Raw genomic sequence first — 18,581 nt, forward strand, 5'->3', positions numbered from 1 at the left:
TGTTAATCCTTTCAAACTTTCCATTGTCAATAACAAACTTTAAACAGGGAATTGAACTTGTCATGGGTTTCTTTCAACCAATCGAATATACATAAAATAGGAGTATATTTAACATTGATATGGGCTGTTGTGTGAGGGATACTTAGGGTAACTAGAAGTTTAAAACCCCATTATTCGATATTTTATATTTGGCCCCATATAAGATGTAAATAAACTATGTTCTACAAGGTTATTACAGTTATTCCTATAAGGAAACGTTCTTAACAACAACTACACCAATCTTTCCCCATTACACAACTAAGTCACTCAATATCAAACCATGATATCTAATTTTGCTAAAATCCTACTGAATATAGTAGTTACAATATTATCAAAAATAAAATATATATATATATATATATATATATATATATATATATATATATAAGGCTATATATAAGAAATTAAATAAGGCTATTGCCATTTATACAATTTAATGTAAATAAAAGTCGTTTGACAGTTATTTGGTCTTCCAATCATATGTTAGTTTGCCTATTTAAACGCATATGTGACAGATACGGCCAAATACAAAATAATTGAATCGGAAAAAGTAAGCGCTCTGTGGTGTAATGGTAGCACATTCACCCGGCAAGTGAGAGATCCGGGTTCGACTCCCGGCGGAGCAAGTACTTTTTGTGATTCAATGTTTATTGAAATTAAATAAGGCTATTGCCATTTATACAATTTAATGTATATATATATATATATATATATATATATATATATATATATATATATATATTATTTTTATCAATAAACTAGCGGGCCCGGCGCGCTTTGCTGCGCATTTCAATAATTTTTTGCAAAAGTTGCCCGCGGCTTCGCACTCAATTTCCCGTTGAAAAACAGTACACTATATTCACTTATTCTTTTTCTATCACATTCTAAACATTGCTGAGATAATTGATAGTCGTTCCATCGTGAGCCTCTTGGGCGTATTATGAAGGTATGTACCATATTCCTGCCTCTATCTAGCTGTTACCCACGGCTTCGCACGCAAATCTTAAGAACCGAAGTCCTTATATTACTTAGTAATTTTTTTTTTTTTTACTATAATAAATTTTAGATTAAATTAGTTATATCTCCGATGCCACGATTGAGCTTGCTTTGTTGTCTCGATCGAGAGAATATGTACACACGGAGTTTTGAGAACCATACTTCTGTCAAAAAAAAACAACTAAGGTTGATTTTATAACATTCTTTATATTTGTAGCCAACGTAAGATAGTAATTATGATATCTGCATTACTCTTCTGATCAAGCATGAGCATGGTTTATATTAAATAAATATTGCAGTTAAAGGTGAATTTTTACGTCAAATTTGAATTGTATTATCTGGATAGTAAAGTCTATGTTTAACAGTGATTGCAAAAACAGTTTAAACAAAATTTGTCGTTTCTCTTAAGCTTACTCTATGCTTTAAAACTATAAGTGTAATATATGTTTACAAAGAACAGCTGATTAAAAATTTGAAAAGACGTTAACATATGTTTGCTGCAATGCATTTCTTATGGGTATTTCTGTAACCAGTGGGGCGGAATCCTGAATCGGGAAAGGGATGGGCATAGCTTATAAACCTTCTCCGTGGAAAAATACATATACGTACAAATTTTCATCATGATCGGTCCAATAGTTCACGATTCCATAAAGGACAAACATACAAACATTCATTTTTATATATATATATATATAAGAAGATAATGTATGTATATATATATATATATATATATATATATATATATATATATACATTAATAATAATCCAACAAAAACTATATATAGAATGTATTTATTTATTACTCTTCATTTGTCAATTATTGCAATAATGAAAATTACAAATCACGAATAATCACAGAGCACTTTATATCAAACAAAACATAAATTCACAGAGAAAATGAAAATATTTAGGAAACAATCACAGTCAAATTGTAAATTGCAATGCTATAAGTACATGTAGAGTGCTAATAGCTCAGAACAATAGCTGTTTGAAGAATTGGACAGCTGCAAGGTTAGCAGCTGCAATTAGCACGAAATACTCCATGGAGTTGTACGAGGTGCCCATGAACGCTGTCAGGTTCAGTAGAGCACACAGAGCTCCGACGGCATCTTCTTTTAAGAACGAAGAATAGCAGATGGAGACTGAATTCAGGATGGTGCTCAAGTCGAGCATGTCTGACTTGATGTTCTTTTTGAGCAGTTCGGTGAGGACGAGGTAGCCCACGGGAAACACCAGGTGGAAGTAGGAGTACTTCTCCTCAAAACCCGCATAGAGGATGGCCTCAGCAGCGATGAGTGGGGTGTACAGAGGTCGAGACCATCGGCCAAGGGCATCCAATATGCGCCTCACGTTCGAGTTGGATCTCGGCAAAACTGTACATAATATTTTATTTTGTTTAAAATAAGGGGTGCTACTTATTTACTGGATAGAAACATTTTTACTTATTCTTAACCTTTTGAACACCAACTATTCAGCCATTAGGGGAAAATATTATTTTTAACTTTATTTACAAGCTTTTAAAGTTTGTTTCGACTGGCTCGGTTTTGTTTTGAAGTAAATAAGGAGTACCTTTATCAATTTTAAAGTTGATATCACTGATATCACTAATGACCTTGATGCAGCAGTTTGTTTTTATAGTACAACACCCATCATTGCAAGCCTGGACGGTGGCAAAATATTGTTTTCAATGAATTTATGCCTTAGATGTATTGTTTAAACTTTGCATGAGTACAGCAGATTAGTTTCTTGCAACAACTCTATTATTAAAATGATTATTTGATACCTCTACAGTATTAATAAATAAACAATCTAAACATCAAGCCTTGTAATTATGTACCATACTATTGTTATTTAACTCTCTTGTTATACTTCATGCTTATGAGAATTTCTTGTCAATCCATTTGAAAAAGTGTTTTGTTACTAGAAGCTAAAGGGTTAAATTGTATAGTCAATACCCATACTTTCAGTTAAGACGTAGAAAAAAATAATAGTACTTCAGGATAATAGCTAAACCATTGAAAGCTTAAAAAATGTACTTACGAGACTATTATAAACAGTAATAAATAATTTAATATCAACAGTAATAAATAATTTAATATCGAGCATCATGCATTAATTTTTATAGGAGCACCGAAATTCATTTTGATCCAGTTACATTTTGCTCAGAATATTCTTAGTCATTTAATACAAGTTTTTTAGAATTTAGTAGTAAAAAACTACAACTCCTCTCTCTCTCTCTCTCTCTCTCTCTCTCTCTCTCTCTCTCTCTCTCTCTCTCTCTCTCTCTCTCTCTCTCTCTCTCTCTCTCTCTCTCTCTCTCTCTCTCTCTCTCTCTCTCTCTCTCTCTCTCTCGCTCATACTTCAGATCTACATGCCCAATCCAAACTGGAATTTTTTTTATACGAATATGGCTGGTGCAAGGATTGAGAGAAAAGACGAGGGTAATGGAGTGGTATCGGAGGGGGAAAGGAGGAGGATGGAGGCGGAGGAGTTCTTAGAAAGGCATTACAAGGAGAGAAAACTGAGCAGAACTGTCAGGGGAGACGCGGACTCGGCAGCCAGTAGTCAGATGGGGTCAGAGTCAGAAACATACACTACTAAAAAGAGGACCAGGTGGAGCCCAAATGATGGGGGGGAATAAAGTAAAAAGGTTGGAAAGTTGATAAAACAGAATATGAAGACCCAGAAGGAAGTGATGATGACGATGAACTGCATCTTGGGCTGGACCCCCTGCAAAACCTTGGAAAGACATTAAGGAAGATGCGAAACTGGTTTAAGCTGCCACAGATTGTAAAGATGGTAAAGAAAAGCTATCCCAGCAAGTTTGGGGAGTACATGGATGAAGTCCAGGATCAGATAGTGTTGGCGAGGGAAGAAAGAGCAGTCTTAGGGACTAGGGTGGAGGAAGAAGGTGGTAGGATGGTGCAGATCCTGAGGACAGCAGTCAGGGAAGAATTGAGAGTGGGGCAAGAAGGGAACGAAGCAAGGAATAAGGCTACCTTTGCACAGGCCCTGGGAAGAAAGGAAGTGCCTAAGATCACGGGGGTGAAGGGCCCAGTGCTGCCAGTACCAAAGGTGGTCGTAGTAGAGCAGGAAAATAAGGAAAGCGAGGAGATAAAAAAGAAGTTGAGGAGCTTGTGAAGCCTTTAGAAATAGGGCTTAAGGTTAGAAGACAGAATGATCCGAAACGGAGTCATAATAGAGTCAAAATCTGAGGAAGGGTTGGAGAACCTCCTGAAAAGTGATGCGCTGAAAAGTGCGGGTACGACAGTAGAAAAGCCGAAAAATCCCATGGTAGTGGTGTACGATATTAACCTGGCATTAACCTTATTGCTATTTCTTTTCCAGTTTTTTAATTTAAAAAACTAATTTTCTTTTATGCTATATTAATTTCCATAGGAGAAGCGTCAACAATTCGCCCCTTTTGGGTGGCCCTAACTCTGCATTGGCGCAAAGGTTAGAAATCTCTAGCCTTTTTGATACTTGAGTTTTCCTTGTTAGTTAATTATATAAAGAACAAGTATAAGCTTATCAAACACATTAATCATTTAAGTTTTTCGCATAATTATGTGGTTTAAAATCTTATGCCCTTATAATTAACTCTAAAAATTCCTTTCCAGAGTAGAAAAGCCAGTGATATTTTATCATCTGCTTCTAAATTATTACTTTAAAAAGGATGTGTGTATCACCATCATGATAAATGTCTCCTACAAATTAGTACTGAGTATAAGAAAGTTGAATTAAATCTGATTGATACAGAATTCAATAACATTCTCAAAAGCATTCAAAATATATTTAAAGAGGTTTCTAAAATAGACAAGAAAAAGAAAATCTTTGAACTAAAAAAATAGGCCTAAGAATTTGATTTGTCTAACGATTGCAACGTGCATACGGATGACACTTGAAAGAAATGTATTCATCTTCTCTTCAAAATTCCTCAATGAAGCGGAAATATAAATTTTATCTAAGGAGTTCCACTTTTCTGTGGCACAAAAATCGGTAAAGGCACTTGACTTCGTTACTGAAATCGACTCAGCTGTTTCAATTATTTGAGAACAAGATGAAAGTTTTCGTTGCGAGGTTAACCCTTTGCTAAGCAAAATTCCCCCCCTAAAACATAATTTGACAAAAGGGGAGAAAAAAGTTGTGTGATCTTTTGGAAAGACGACACGGTCAAAATCTTACAAGTTAGTGTAGGCAACACTACCGTTGTTTTTGACTCAGTACTGTTTAAAAAGATTACAAAAATTGTATTACTGCCAAATAAAAACTCAGACAAATAAAATTTAAATGAAATCCTCACCATTCCAAAATCCCCCAAATTTATGGTCTTCCTAAAATTCACAAACCTAGTATCATACTACAGTCAATAATTAGCTCTTGCAATTCACTTTGAGGGAATTGTCTAATGTCCTCTTGGACATTTTAACGGCATCGGTAGGAAAAACTGACGTCAAATATTCATAAGGATTTTGTAGAGAAGTCAAAATTCCTGAAGTTGACTGAAGCGGATAGACTAGTATGAATGCACCAGTTCCAGAAACCCATTGAATTATTTAATCACTTCTCAAAGAAAACCACAAACTAAATTAAAGGACTTAACTTTTCGTATCAATAATTATGGAAGTGCTAGGAACTATACATGCACTCAATGTAACAATTTGATTTGGCGGTAAAATTTACCGTCAGGATGAAGGGATGACAAAGGGTTCTCCACCATCTCCTTTTTCGCCAATATATTTATGGAGGAATTTGAGCAAATAGCCCAAATGCCTCTTGAGTATGCTGCTGATCTAAATAAAATTTTAGTAATATATAGCAATTTTAAAACTTAAATCTTTGTTTTTCCAATTTTGTACACTAACGTTATGTAAAATTGTAATTTAATCGATTCAGTAGCTTTCACATAAAGGAATGGCAAACATTCATCACATTAGTAGGTGCAGCTCCAACCACATAACTACTTATTCCAATACATAGATAGCTTATGTTCCTTATAAAAACACAAAGTGGTTTCAGTAACATTTACAAAAATATATCTTCTAAGTGACAAGTTATTCGTATGCGACAGACACGCCAGTTTTTGTAGGTTTTGACATGGAAGGTAGCAAGAACGTAGCCAGGAAAAACTTTTGGGGGGGAGTGAGACGACTGATACTTTTACGTAGTGGTAGTAAGGCAAGTGCAGTCGACCAGTCATTCTCCATTTTGCTCCTTAAAAAGTCTTTAGTAAAATTTAATGTTGGGAACGATTATTCATCAGTACCTGTCAGTAATACTGAATCGTTTAAATAATAATAATCGTTTGCTAAAAAAGTAATTGACCAAAATTTTAAATTTGGGAGGTGGTCCGCACCCCTCGCTGGCTACGTCCTTGTAAGGTAGCTAATGAGTTAAAAGTACCAAATACTCAAACCGATTCTCATTGTTTAGATTGACATACTTAAAACCAACTGTCAAAAACACATATAATAGTTATATCTGGTTTTATAAACATAAACCAACGAGATAAAATTACTAAAACTATTAATTTTCTATCAAATGTTTTGTATAAAAATTTAATATTTGGTACTTTTGGTCATGTTGCTTTCCTCCCCTTCGAAATTTAATTGAGGGATCGGCTGACGATCGATTCAGTTCTTATCTGAAATTCATTTGTCGGTTTCATAAAATAAAATCTTGATTAGGCTACATTCTTACGAAGTACAAATTGGGACTCAACTTTTAAACTACAAAGTTTATTCTGTTTAGCTAAACCGGCTTGGTAAACCTGTTAAGTATTAAGATATATATTCTAGTAGAAAAAGTGAAAAATACATTATTTTACTTCTTTTTATAGAACTATTACTATATTGTCATTAATATAATATTTTTGGTGAAACTAAAATAAACTAATGTATTTTAATAAAATCAATCATTTCGACAAGATAAGAGCTGTAATTTAATATTTAAAAATGTTCAAGGAGTAAGAATCAACATGTTTAATGACAGAAAAAAGGATCTTTACAAACAACTTTGGTTATTCAGTTGGTTATTTAAAAAAATGAAACCATCCTTGAAGTCCTTGAAGATGCTTGAAGAACTCGACAGCAATGATATGAGCGATGCCAATCAGCACTAGGTACTCCATGGAATTGTGTCTAGCGCCAAAGTATGCCACCATGTTTATTAGGGCACAAAATACACCGAACATGTCTTCAGCGATAAATGTAGAGTAACAAAGAGAAATTGCGCTCACTATTACCGTACAATCCAGGAATTCTGTTTTCACGTGTTTCTTGAGTAATTCTTTCAGAAGAAGGTAGGTTAGAGGCATCACCAGATGGCAGTAGGCATAGATCTCGTCGAGCCCGGCAAGGAGAATGGCCTCGGCAGCAATGAGAGGGAGATAGAGTGGTAACGACCATCGAACAATGGCTGCCAGCAAATGCTTCACTTTGGACATTGATGTCACTGTGCACATAATATTAAAATATCGTTTAAAATGTTAAATACGTATATTATAAACAGTTTACAGTAGAGTTAGAGGATTCTAAAAACAATGAAATTTGGATGGACTGAACGAGATGTCTAAGACGTAAAGATCAGCTACTACGTTCTTTAATTTTATTCTAGCTTCAACCATGATAATTTCAAATAAATAAATCCTATTAATTAAATAATAACTCGTATTAAAGTACAATTGTAGATAGTCATCAGTAAAATGCTTATGCCTTTTCTTGCCTTCTCTTGCAATGATCAAAGTTTTGTATAAAGAAGCACTCTCTAGTCAGCAACTATTGATGTCAATATAGAAACTTGTTTGATGCTGGCTTCGCCGACAATCATATCTAGTCTGCCTCAAAGTAATGTGAACATACCAGATTCACCAGCACTATTCAAACATGCTTTAAAGAGTGTGCCTACTTTGCCGTCTGTATCAGCTAGCCTCCATACATGAATTGAAATTCTCATGTTTTAAAAAGTTTTCTATTTTATATTCGACCAACAAATTTTTAATTAACTGCCCAAATACATGAAAACCTCGGTGATTAAATTCCTTCAAGAAAAATTTTAATTTCCCAAGTGAAAGATTATTATACGTCATTCGGGAAGGTTTTGAGAGCTCCAAGACGAAATTATGCAGTAAATTTATAAGGAATGAAAATTAATTAAAATGCTCCATATGTGCATATGTGCTTTATTATGTGCATGTATCACTTTGATGTCTACAAAAATATCTACTGTTTAAGTGGTCGGACCAATGGTTGAAGGGCTCGGGGGAAAATAATGGTGCTCCTGAATTAGCACCCCCTGGACATAGTACCCCCTCGTTACTGACGTCATTTTCACGTCACGAAAGGGGGTGCTAAATCAGCGCAGTGGCCGTGTCCATGCCCTGAATAAGCACCCCCTTCGAATCGGGGGGGTCCTAATTCAGGGCCTTGACCGTGTCCATGTGCTGATTTAGCACCCCCTTGAATCAGCGCCTATATACCTTGTTGATGTGAAGAATAACCATCCCCTACTGTATAAAACAATAAAAATCTAACCATATTGCGATTTTTTAATTGATATGATTTGACTTTAATATTTCAAAAACAAATAATTGATTACCTATTGTAAAAAATACTATGCATCCAATATGCTTACGTTAAAAAAACTAGGATCTAGACATTCAAATACAACTTGATTTTAAAATAAATTTAATTTGAAACCATGGTATGAACTACGCGCAGAGGGCTTGATATTGCTTAAATACTGTATGTGTAATAAATATACATGGTCAGATATTATATCAACCTATTTAACCACTTTAAAACAATGATCTATTTGCTTTGAATTTTGTGAAGACCAATAAAAGTCGGGAAAACTTTTTACTATGAAAGTGTAATTTTCCAAAGGCTAAGGATCAATAATTTTTAGGGACAGACCAATTTAAATAGTATGGTTGAAACACACTGGACAAAAAATTACAATATTATGTAATGTTTAAAAGAATCAATATCTGTTATCTCCATCGTGTTTTTAGTTTGCAGAGGAGTTTGAACAACGCGATAATATTCGTGAAGTTTATTGGCTCAGTTATATCCATATCAGTTAGTATAGTAAAAAAATAATAAAAACGCTGTAACAAACCGTTTTAAAACACGTAGAAATAAATGTTACCATATTTTCAAAAGCATTATTGCTCAAGTGAAGACAGCCACATTGATATACGGATTAATATGGATCGCCACTGCTTAGATTCCTAAGTTAATAACTTAAACCCTAATAAATTCAATCCTACCAAGTCTTGGTTAAATGTTTATGGTGGGAAGGCTAGCTGCAAAAATATATTATGATAATATCTCAAATGCCTCCAAAATTGAGGCTATTATTTATTTATTTATTTTTTTTAACTTCTTAAAAATCTGCAATTTTACTTAGGTATTGCAAGAATTACATTTTAAGTGGATTAAATAACCAAATAAACAAGTGTCAAATCAAATCAAAAACAGCTTTTATTTTCAAAAAAGTGTATAACTGTATATACAGAAGTAAATATTGTATATTGAAGAGGATAAATAACAAATTATGGTATTATTATAGTATTCTTATAGTTGACATGAAAGAACTTAATACACAATATTAAACAATCTTATATGAATCATACATCGAAATTAAGAAAGCCAATTAAAATTACGAAACAAATAAAAACAGCATTTATCATTAGTTTTACTTTGCCGCCTACTTACTGTTTATTAGTAAACTTAAGGGAAAGAGCATACATGGGTTTTAATTAACTGTGCGTTGACTCAAATTTTTAAATGTTAGTTCTATGTTATTATTTTCTTGATCAGTGCGTTAATTAATGTTATAAACATATTAATTAAAATAATTAACTGAAGAAGTATAAATTATTGATATGATTTTAATTATTTCTGTTATTTAGCGATATTTAAAAAAAAATTAGATAGCATTAGTGAAAATTTCTTTTTACAAAAATAGGACAATGTGTCCGAGAGGGAGGAATCCTAAGGTTATCAGTTTTGTTAGTCGGAGCATTATTATGTAATATTTAGTCGTATGAATATTTTTGAGAAAGTAGGCATATTTGAGAAACATTTTATTTCATCCTTTATCCGAAATATCAACACAATCGAAGATATTAGCTTATAAGTGACAACGTCACAAAAATCCAGATAAAACTATTATATTTATTGTAAAATTAAATCTGTAATAGACAAATCTGAATATGCAATAATAAACCTTTTAACACTTGTTATATATTTTATTGTACAATGTACATTACGACTTCAATGAATTCATCATCAGGTACTTGTAGGTTCATTGTATTCACACAATGACACTGCTAATTCAGCACATGGACATGGTCGAGGCCCTAAATTAACACCCCTCCCTGTTCCAAAGGGGTGCTTATTCAGCGCATGTACATGGCTCTGTCTGCATTAGCACCCCCTAGCATTCAAATAGCAACACAAGCAGATTTGTTTATATTAGAAATGTAGCCTCGAAAAGTGTTTAATATAAATATGCAATAATAAAACTTTTAACACTTGTTATATATTTTATTGTACAATGTACATTACGACTTCAATGAATTCATCATCAGGTACTTGTAGGTTCATTGTATTCGAAACGTACATTGTGCAACAAATTATATAAAAAGTGTTAAAAGTTTTATTATTGCATATTTATATTAAACACTTTTCGAGGCTACATTTCTAATATAAACAAATCTGCTTGTGTTGCTATTTGAATGCTAGGGGGTGCTAATTCAGACAGAGCCATGTACATGCGCTGAATACGCACCACTTTGGAACAGGGAGGGGTGTTAATTTAGGGCCTCGACCATGTCCATGTGCTGAATTAGCACCCCCTGATGTGACGTCAAATGCAGAGGGGGTGCTTATTCCAGGGGGTGCTAAAGCAGTGTCCCCAAAATGGTGCCATTATTTTTGGTTAAACTGAACTGCCAACGCCATCTTTGAAACTATTTAATAAACTACAAGCAGCACTGATTAGTTTTCCAATAAGTTTTTATTAGAGTTTACACTATATCAGTCTTTCCTCCGCCGTTTTCATCGAATATTTTGGGAAAAACAGTGTCAAGCAGCAGCACAACATGGAGCGTAACAGACGGTGTGTAAAAAAACTTGAATATCTTCATGACTTACATGGTTCTGACGAGTCATCTACACGAATGGATGACAGATAGCGATACAGACTTTCTACCAGAGAATGAAACGATTTGTTCACAGTTTGAGGTAAGTGTTGGCATTATATATTAGCGCTAACCTATAAGGTAACGGATTTGGGATTAGAATTACAGCTTCTGCATGATGACCAAATGAAGTTAACGTAACATCTTATGTGATAAAATGTATAATATTGTTATTGGAAACCCAAACCACTTATATTGATCTCAATTATCCTATATTTTTATGAAAAACTACTTGACAAATTGTGTAACAATCTAAACATACATATAAATCAAACATCATTTTACCTGCCTAAATAAGACTTAAGAATTAAACAAAATCTCTTGCCTTCCCTAAAATGAATACCATATACCACTATTAAAAATATCGTTTTTTTCAGGAGGGTAATGAAAGAACGGTAATGGAAGTGGACGAAGGACCAGGACAACGTATAGAAAAGAGAGCTGTACAAGAAAATGCGAAGTCTGCATAGGTAAGTAATGTTATTAAAACTAGTAGACTAAATTAAAGTATTTTAAAATAAATTTTGTTTATAATAACTGCAGTTTTAATGCAGGTCACATGATCAATTATTATTGTATGAATTTGCATTGTTACCTAGATTCAAGCCTTTGATATTTTCCAGAAAAATGACGTCGTAATTGAAGAGGTTAAAGTAAATTAGGAACTGGAAGCAGCAGGTATGTACAAGAGGAAATAGAAGAAAGACCTACCGTGGAACCCTCGCCTAGAATACCCTTTACATTACCAGAAAAGAGCCAAAGGAAAATAAAACTGCAAATTCACATGAAGAGAGTTGAGAGGATAAAGAAAAGACGAAATGAAGGTCGTGAGTATGTATAACAAATCCAAGGAAAATTAATACCAGGGGAAAAAGTAGGAGAAATGTTCAGGCATCCTCTAAGATGACATGAAAAAATAAGTGAGCAAGAAAGATTGACATTTCCAATGCATTTTGGGATATGGGCAATTTTAATGTGAATAACGCATATTTATTTGGAAGTATTGGAAAAGTGCCTATTGAACGTCGGTATGCTGAAGATTCTGATGCATCCTACAGACAAAATACCTTTGCTTTTCGAATCAAATAAAATGGTCAGCCGATAAGAATTTGTAAAATGTCTTTTATGAACATTCATGGACTGCAAAACTCAAGAGGCTGCGTTAATAACGTAATAAAAACATTACGCCTTACGTAGACAACTCTACCTTTAGATAAACGGGGTGAACATATGACAATAAATCATAACACTTCTACTGTTATGATTTATGTTTTATGTTATGCCGAAAATAGGGTTCATGAACATATTAAAGCCATGCTAAAATACTGATCACACTAAAGTAAGTAATATAATCCAGATAAGGTGTATTTTGGTTGGGACTTAACAGTTAGTAGTTTGTACCAAAACCATTATCTATGCGTTTTTTCTAAAAAAAGAGGTATAACAACAGTTAGCGAGGATATGTATGGAAGGAAATTACAACACAAAATATAACATAGGATTTAAATTTCCACATTCCGACACGAGCAGTGTATATGATAGATTGCAAATAATAATTACTGAACAATTTAAAGTAGGTGACATCGAGAAATAAATACTAAACAAGAAAAAAGACTTCAATTGTGCATAGCAGAAAGTGTCGGAGAAAGAATGAAAGAATCCACCTATAAATAGTACTCATCTGCAGATATTCATCTTATAACAGTAGATTACAACAAACTCTCTACTCCGAAATGATCATGTGGACCAGCATTCTACTGTAGGAAACTGTGGACCTATAACGTAGGTATCTAACTGTGGTACGGGGTAAGGTACATGTTCATTTGAGATGAGTCAATGGCTAAAAGGGGCAGTGATGAAATTGGAAGTTGTATTTGAAGATATTTGTCGGTAGCAAATTTTACGCAAAGACTAGTAGTGTTCAGCGATAAAAGCGGTTGTTAAAATCAGAACTGGAAGTAATGTCGATGTGGTCACACCATGCAAACACAAAACGGTTTGAAGACATAGATCATTACTTCCTGGTGACCGACCACACTTACCTCCTGTCAGATCGTGATTTCGGTAAAATTGAACAATATCACGCAAAAAATTGTCAAAATGTGTATTTTCCAGAGCATTGGAGGGAGATAATCGTTGGGTGTGGGATAAAATAAGTTCACTGTAACTATGATGAGAAATCAAGACAACGTAAATGTAACAAAATTGCAGGAAACCTTTAATACCAAACACATGTTTTATTCAGATAATGAAACTCCTCCAAGGTTTTCTAAAACTCTTTGCCTTAGATTTGAAGCTACGACACTTTATGCAATGAAACTCAAGCATAGCATGAATGGATAATTTCTAGTTTTGTATCTGCAGAAACAAGGGAGGCTTTCTATTTCCATCATTCACCTGAACCGCAATGAACCAAAAATAAATTAACAAATAATAACTAAAAGATGTATGTTAAAACTCATTTTAAGTAGATCCATTCCACCTATAATGAAACAATTGTATCATTATAGATAATAATTGTGAGGGAGAAGAAAAAGTCATTGAAATTAAGTGAAATATTGCTTCTGTATTCGTGTTGTATTGTAAAAGAAGCTTTGTGACAATAGCTTTACTAAGATGTTTGTTTTAACTAGTATGTTTGCTTTTTAAAACTTATAATAAGAGATGTGAGATGTGTACTTGTATTTTTACCTAAATATTGTTCCTAAAATACAAGTACGGTACTTAAAAGTTTAAAAGTAATATGACAAAGAGATGCCTATTCTAAACATATGTAAACTAAACATATTTGAAAAATAAGGTTCATGGATTTTGTCAAACTTTAAATATTGAATACCTCAATACTTAAAAAATTATGGTTGGCACTATTTTTTTAAATAAATACTTAATATAAGCTAAAATTTCAAAATTTAAATACGAGCTCTATTCAGAAAGTACATTACTTTTTGAATAAACAAAAAAACAAAGTATAAGAAAAATTGTCTTATATGCATTTGAAAGACACTAACATAGGCTAATATTTTTCACCATAGTCGCCATATGAATTTAGGCACTTATCATAGCGGTGAACTAGTTTTGAAATTCCAGCGTTATAAAATTCTTCCATCTGAGACTTCAACCGTGCCGACAATGTTTGCACGCATTTCTTTGGTTTTTGGGGGAGTGTGTGTGGCCCCACTAGACTGTGATTTGGTTTCGAAATTCTCGTGTTTTACCCAAGTCTCAGCTCCTGTAATGATTCGATCAAGCGGCGAGTCACTATCTTTTCCGTAAGTGTGCAAAAACGCAATGAAGTAGCCATACGCTGATTTTTATGGGTTTCTGTTTAGATTATCTGTACACATGTTGCACAAAATATATGATAACTTCTGCCTAACACTTTCGTGTAACAGACTCCTTGAAATTTCAGGAAAACTAAATGAGGGTTATGTTATTATGAATTGGCGGTCTTTTTTAATCTTCTCATCGGCTTTAGAGACGATTTCATCGGGCACAATGCTTGGCCGTTCACTTCGTTCGTTATCATGCACATTAGGTCGACCATTTTAAAACCTAATGCAACATTGACACATTCCAGCTCCAATAATCACATCGTTTCCATAAACTTCACAAATTTGACGATAAATCTCAATATTTGTTTGTTGTGCCTAGCCGACCTCAATTCACAACTCGAGTGATTTTCAATTGCGTCACACATTTTAAACTGCTATTGTAAAACAACAAGGTGCGGCAGTAACATCTCATTTGCATGGCTGGATAGCCACTGAACAGAGAATCACCCTGACATCAAAATGGCTACGATAGTCTCGCCTCTAGTGGCTACAGAACGAAACGTAATCTACTTTCTGGATATCCTTCATACTTACTCACATTTAATAAAACATTTAACCGTTAAATGTTTTCAACTGCATTTTAATTTAAAAGCAAAGTTGATGTCATAACTTTGAAGAATAAGTTAATTATTTTTCTTTATTTTACTCTATTAAAATTATCAAAATGGGGTAATATAATAAAATATAATGTTTTAGCAACACAAAGGTTTCTGAAATGGATAAGTTTTACAATACAATACACAATTTTATAGGTCAATAGCAGTTTGTATTTCAGAGACACAATGGTAAACCGTCAAACTTTTCACATGATAAAACCAAAGATTTGTTTAATGCCTACAACAAAATTTAGTCTAGTGCTTACATATTTAATAAAATAAGCGTTTTTTTTATTAATACGACATATTTAAAAATTTAAATTTTATTTTTGAAATAGTTGGGATACATTTAATATTGTACACCTTACAGCGAGTCTAATGATAGAGAGTGTAAAGAGATACGGATATAAAATATGCATGTGGCAACACTGTTAAAAACTGACTTATATGATGCTGTCATCCAATTCAATATATACTTTAAGAAAATTTAAGAAGACATAGTGACAGAGATACATTTTCTCAGGACTCAAATCTGCGATTTAATACTATCTCAATGTGATATAAATAGGAAAATCTAATTGCATAATGTTTTCGTGTACCATTGTAGATGCAATTTTCAGCATGAAACGATATAGCCCATAACCGAGCTACCAAAAAGCGTAAAATTCATAATTCTAGTAAAATGTATAATCTGAAACTCATTTGCTAGAAACATCCTAGGAGAAACATTGAGTACTTTTATCAACATTTCATGCCTACACATGTTTGTCAGAGTGGTTTTTGCATATTGCAATAAGATTGGACATTAAACTTTGGCTAACTAGAAGCGAAGGGCACATACCAGTTGTAAAGACAAAGAAGAACTTTATCGGACTTACCTATTGGTTAAAAAACTCGCTGTTTAATACATCAACTCGAGATTGTGGAAACACTGATGAACGCAACACATCTTGCTATTTCTCTAACCACGTTTGTCTAATGACTGAAATACAGAACATTAATACAACCGTTGGTACTTAGTATTATTCGGAGGTCACTCTGTCCCTATCTATTACTTGTTCTTTGAAGTATATTTATACCAATGGAAGGATTGTGAAGAAAACAGATTTTTCCCGGACATTTACCATCGTTTAGTGATACAAAAAATCACTACCAATATCTTGAAACGTAGTGTTACTGATTTCTTGTATTACTGAACGATGGCAAATGTCCGGAAAATCCTACTTGTTATTACGTGATATAAGTAGGTTTAGATTAGGTTATAAAATGTTAGTAATAGTACCAAAGTTCAAGTTAAGCTTTACAAGCGCTCGCGTTATCTGAGCTTGAATTTAGCTCAACTGTATTTACGTTCGCCTATCTACACTATGATTCTGAACTGGACCACCGTGTGGCAGTTTCAAACGTTTGAAACTCTCTTTATGTGAGCGGTAATATTGTTAACCTTCTGAATGGTATATAGATGAATTATGTGATTAGAATGCACTAGGAAAATCGTTCTTAACAATCAGAATGTTAACTGATAAAAATTGACTATTTTTCTTAAGCATATTCCGAGTGGTATGTGACGCGTTTATACTGCTGGCCCTCATCACATTCATCATCAGAACATCTTATCCAATACAGCTAATAAGACAATGAGGTAATTAGCAAGTAAAAGTATTGGTTAAATTCGTTAAGTTAAAAAGTCTCAAAGTTTATAAACAATTTTCAAAACGTTTCATTAAATATGTGTATAATTATATAACTTGATGTAAAACTTACTATAGTCAACTACGCCAACGATTCCATTTGCAAGGTATAGTCCAAACGCCACCCTGGCATATTTTAGATCAGTACAGTGCATCAATGCCCATCCTGATGAAGCACCAAGAGCACCATAAGCTAAAGCTATATTAATATCTCCCCCCATTTTGTTTAGTTAATATGAAATTTGTAAAGGAAAGACATGGCAAGCAAATATGTCTGTTTGCAAACAAATAATTTAACACTGTAATGGAAAAATTATTGTACAAATTGTCAACAATTTACAATGCTTTTTGGATCTCATAGCAACAAATTAATATATTATATCTAGTAAGACTGATCATATTGCTTTTCTAGGCATAAAATTAGTGTGATAGTTAACTTGGAAGCCATATTTCAAGATATGTTTATTACAAAAGTCATTTGGAATTGTCTCTATCATTTTGACAATTATTCCAGATAAACGAAATATTTTAACGTAAAATGCATGTAAAACCATTGTTATTATTTTGTTGTAAACAGCAATACCAACTTTTAATATATAATCTAACTTACTTTCTAATCTCTTTTCAACTACAGTCATTTCTTATTTTATACTATTCTTTATTCCCTGTATTATTCATTATTTTACGTGAAAATATCAAGGCCAGAGTTGGTCCTATGTACACAGCTAAATGTACTATAATCAAAGTAAAAGTAATATTATTGTATGTATTACAAATGCCTAGCTACTTGATGTTCTGCGTATTTATTAATTGATATTCAACACGATCTCAAAATCGAGATTCAATATTTATAGGATCTAACAATACCAAGAATAAAAGCATACTCAATATCTAGACAAGATAATATAGACAATACTTTTGTAACGTGACGTTTTAGTTATTGATTTAACTCAAACCTTAATAAATAAACTAACAATGACTTAAACCCCAAAAAGTTCTAGTCACATTATACTATAGGTATTAAAAATTCATAATTCAATTTTTTGATGTTTTAATTAAAACCTTCCACCGCACAATTTAAACAGTCGTTTCGGATCAGAAGAAGTAGGTAGATTTTGTTACTACTGAAATATTATAAATTCTTTGTTGTTTGATTAATGTTAGAGTACATACTCTATATCTCAAAAACTGTTCGAGATACAATATAATTGCTTATACAAAGAGTTCAGGAAATGCTACAAGCATTCCAAAATACTTTTTTTATTTTTTCTAAAGGTTTACAAATAACGGAGTAGTGATTGTTTAAGTATGAGCGACTGCCATAATAAACTGAAATAGCCTAATAAGCTGGCTAACGAAATTAGTTGAAATATTTACAAGGTAAAGTTTAGTAATAACGTTCAAGTTGACTGGGCTTGTTTGGGAAGTTATTGTTTCCATAAGCACCGTTATAAACCACGATATATGTAAAATCGTAGGATGACTCAGAAACAAAATCGGTAAATAGTCGTACTTATCACCTGTTTGGAAAGTGTTAAATTGCTCACAATACATTCATTTACACAATTCATCTTTCAAATATGAGAAGATGAGCATCTCTCTAATTTGGCTTTTGGGTATAAATAAATTATTTTGCCTTGTTTCAATATCCATACCATATATATTGTTGGTTTCATTCAGATCTACATACTTGTAATATTTGTAAAATATTGATGTGGCA

The 18,581-nt window shown here is 33.1% G+C and overlaps 1 protein-coding gene across 3 annotated transcripts; it reads right to left on the reverse strand.

The window, feature by feature from the left end:
* Positions 1–1,811: 1,811 nt before the first annotated feature.
* LOC124352824 lies at positions 1,812–17,207 on the reverse strand. 3 transcript variants are annotated; one of them, XM_046802518.1, is made up of 4 exons: positions 16,935–17,071; positions 16,049–16,152; positions 7,280–7,488; positions 1,812–2,408 (listed from the first exon to the last, which is right to left on the reverse strand). In XM_046802518.1, exons 3-4 carry the CDS (start codon positions 7,440–7,442, stop codon positions 2,008–2,010), a joined length of 564 nt encoding a protein of 187 aa, XP_046658474.1. In that variant the 5' UTR covers positions 7,443–7,488; positions 16,049–16,152; positions 16,935–17,071; the 3' UTR covers positions 1,812–2,007. The 3 variants fall into 3 exon arrangements, with proteins under 3 accessions (XP_046658474.1, XP_046658473.1, XP_046658475.1); XM_046802517.1 differs by lacking the exon at positions 16,049–16,152 and having other exon boundaries at positions 16,935–17,073; XM_046802519.1 differs by lacking the exons at positions 7,280–7,488; positions 16,049–16,152 and having other exon boundaries at positions 16,935–17,207.
* Positions 17,208–18,581: the final 1,374 nt, after the last annotated feature.

This window comes from Homalodisca vitripennis, chromosome 1 (genome assembly GCF_021130785.1).
Source record: "Homalodisca vitripennis isolate AUS2020 chromosome 1, UT_GWSS_2.1, whole genome shotgun sequence".
Lineage (NCBI taxonomy): Eukaryota > Metazoa > Arthropoda > Insecta > Hemiptera > Cicadellidae > Homalodisca > Homalodisca vitripennis.

Excerpts from the sequence above, each read along its gene's own strand:
- LOC124352824 (XM_046802517.1), bottom strand. The coding sequence starts at position 7,442 with ATGGTCGTTACCACTCTATCTCCCTCTCATTGCTGCCGAGGCCATTCT. Across the intron at positions 2,409-7,279 it reads CAGAATTCCTGGATTGTACG|TTTTGCCGAGATCCAACTCG; the intron begins GTAATAGTGAGC and ends TATTATGTACAG.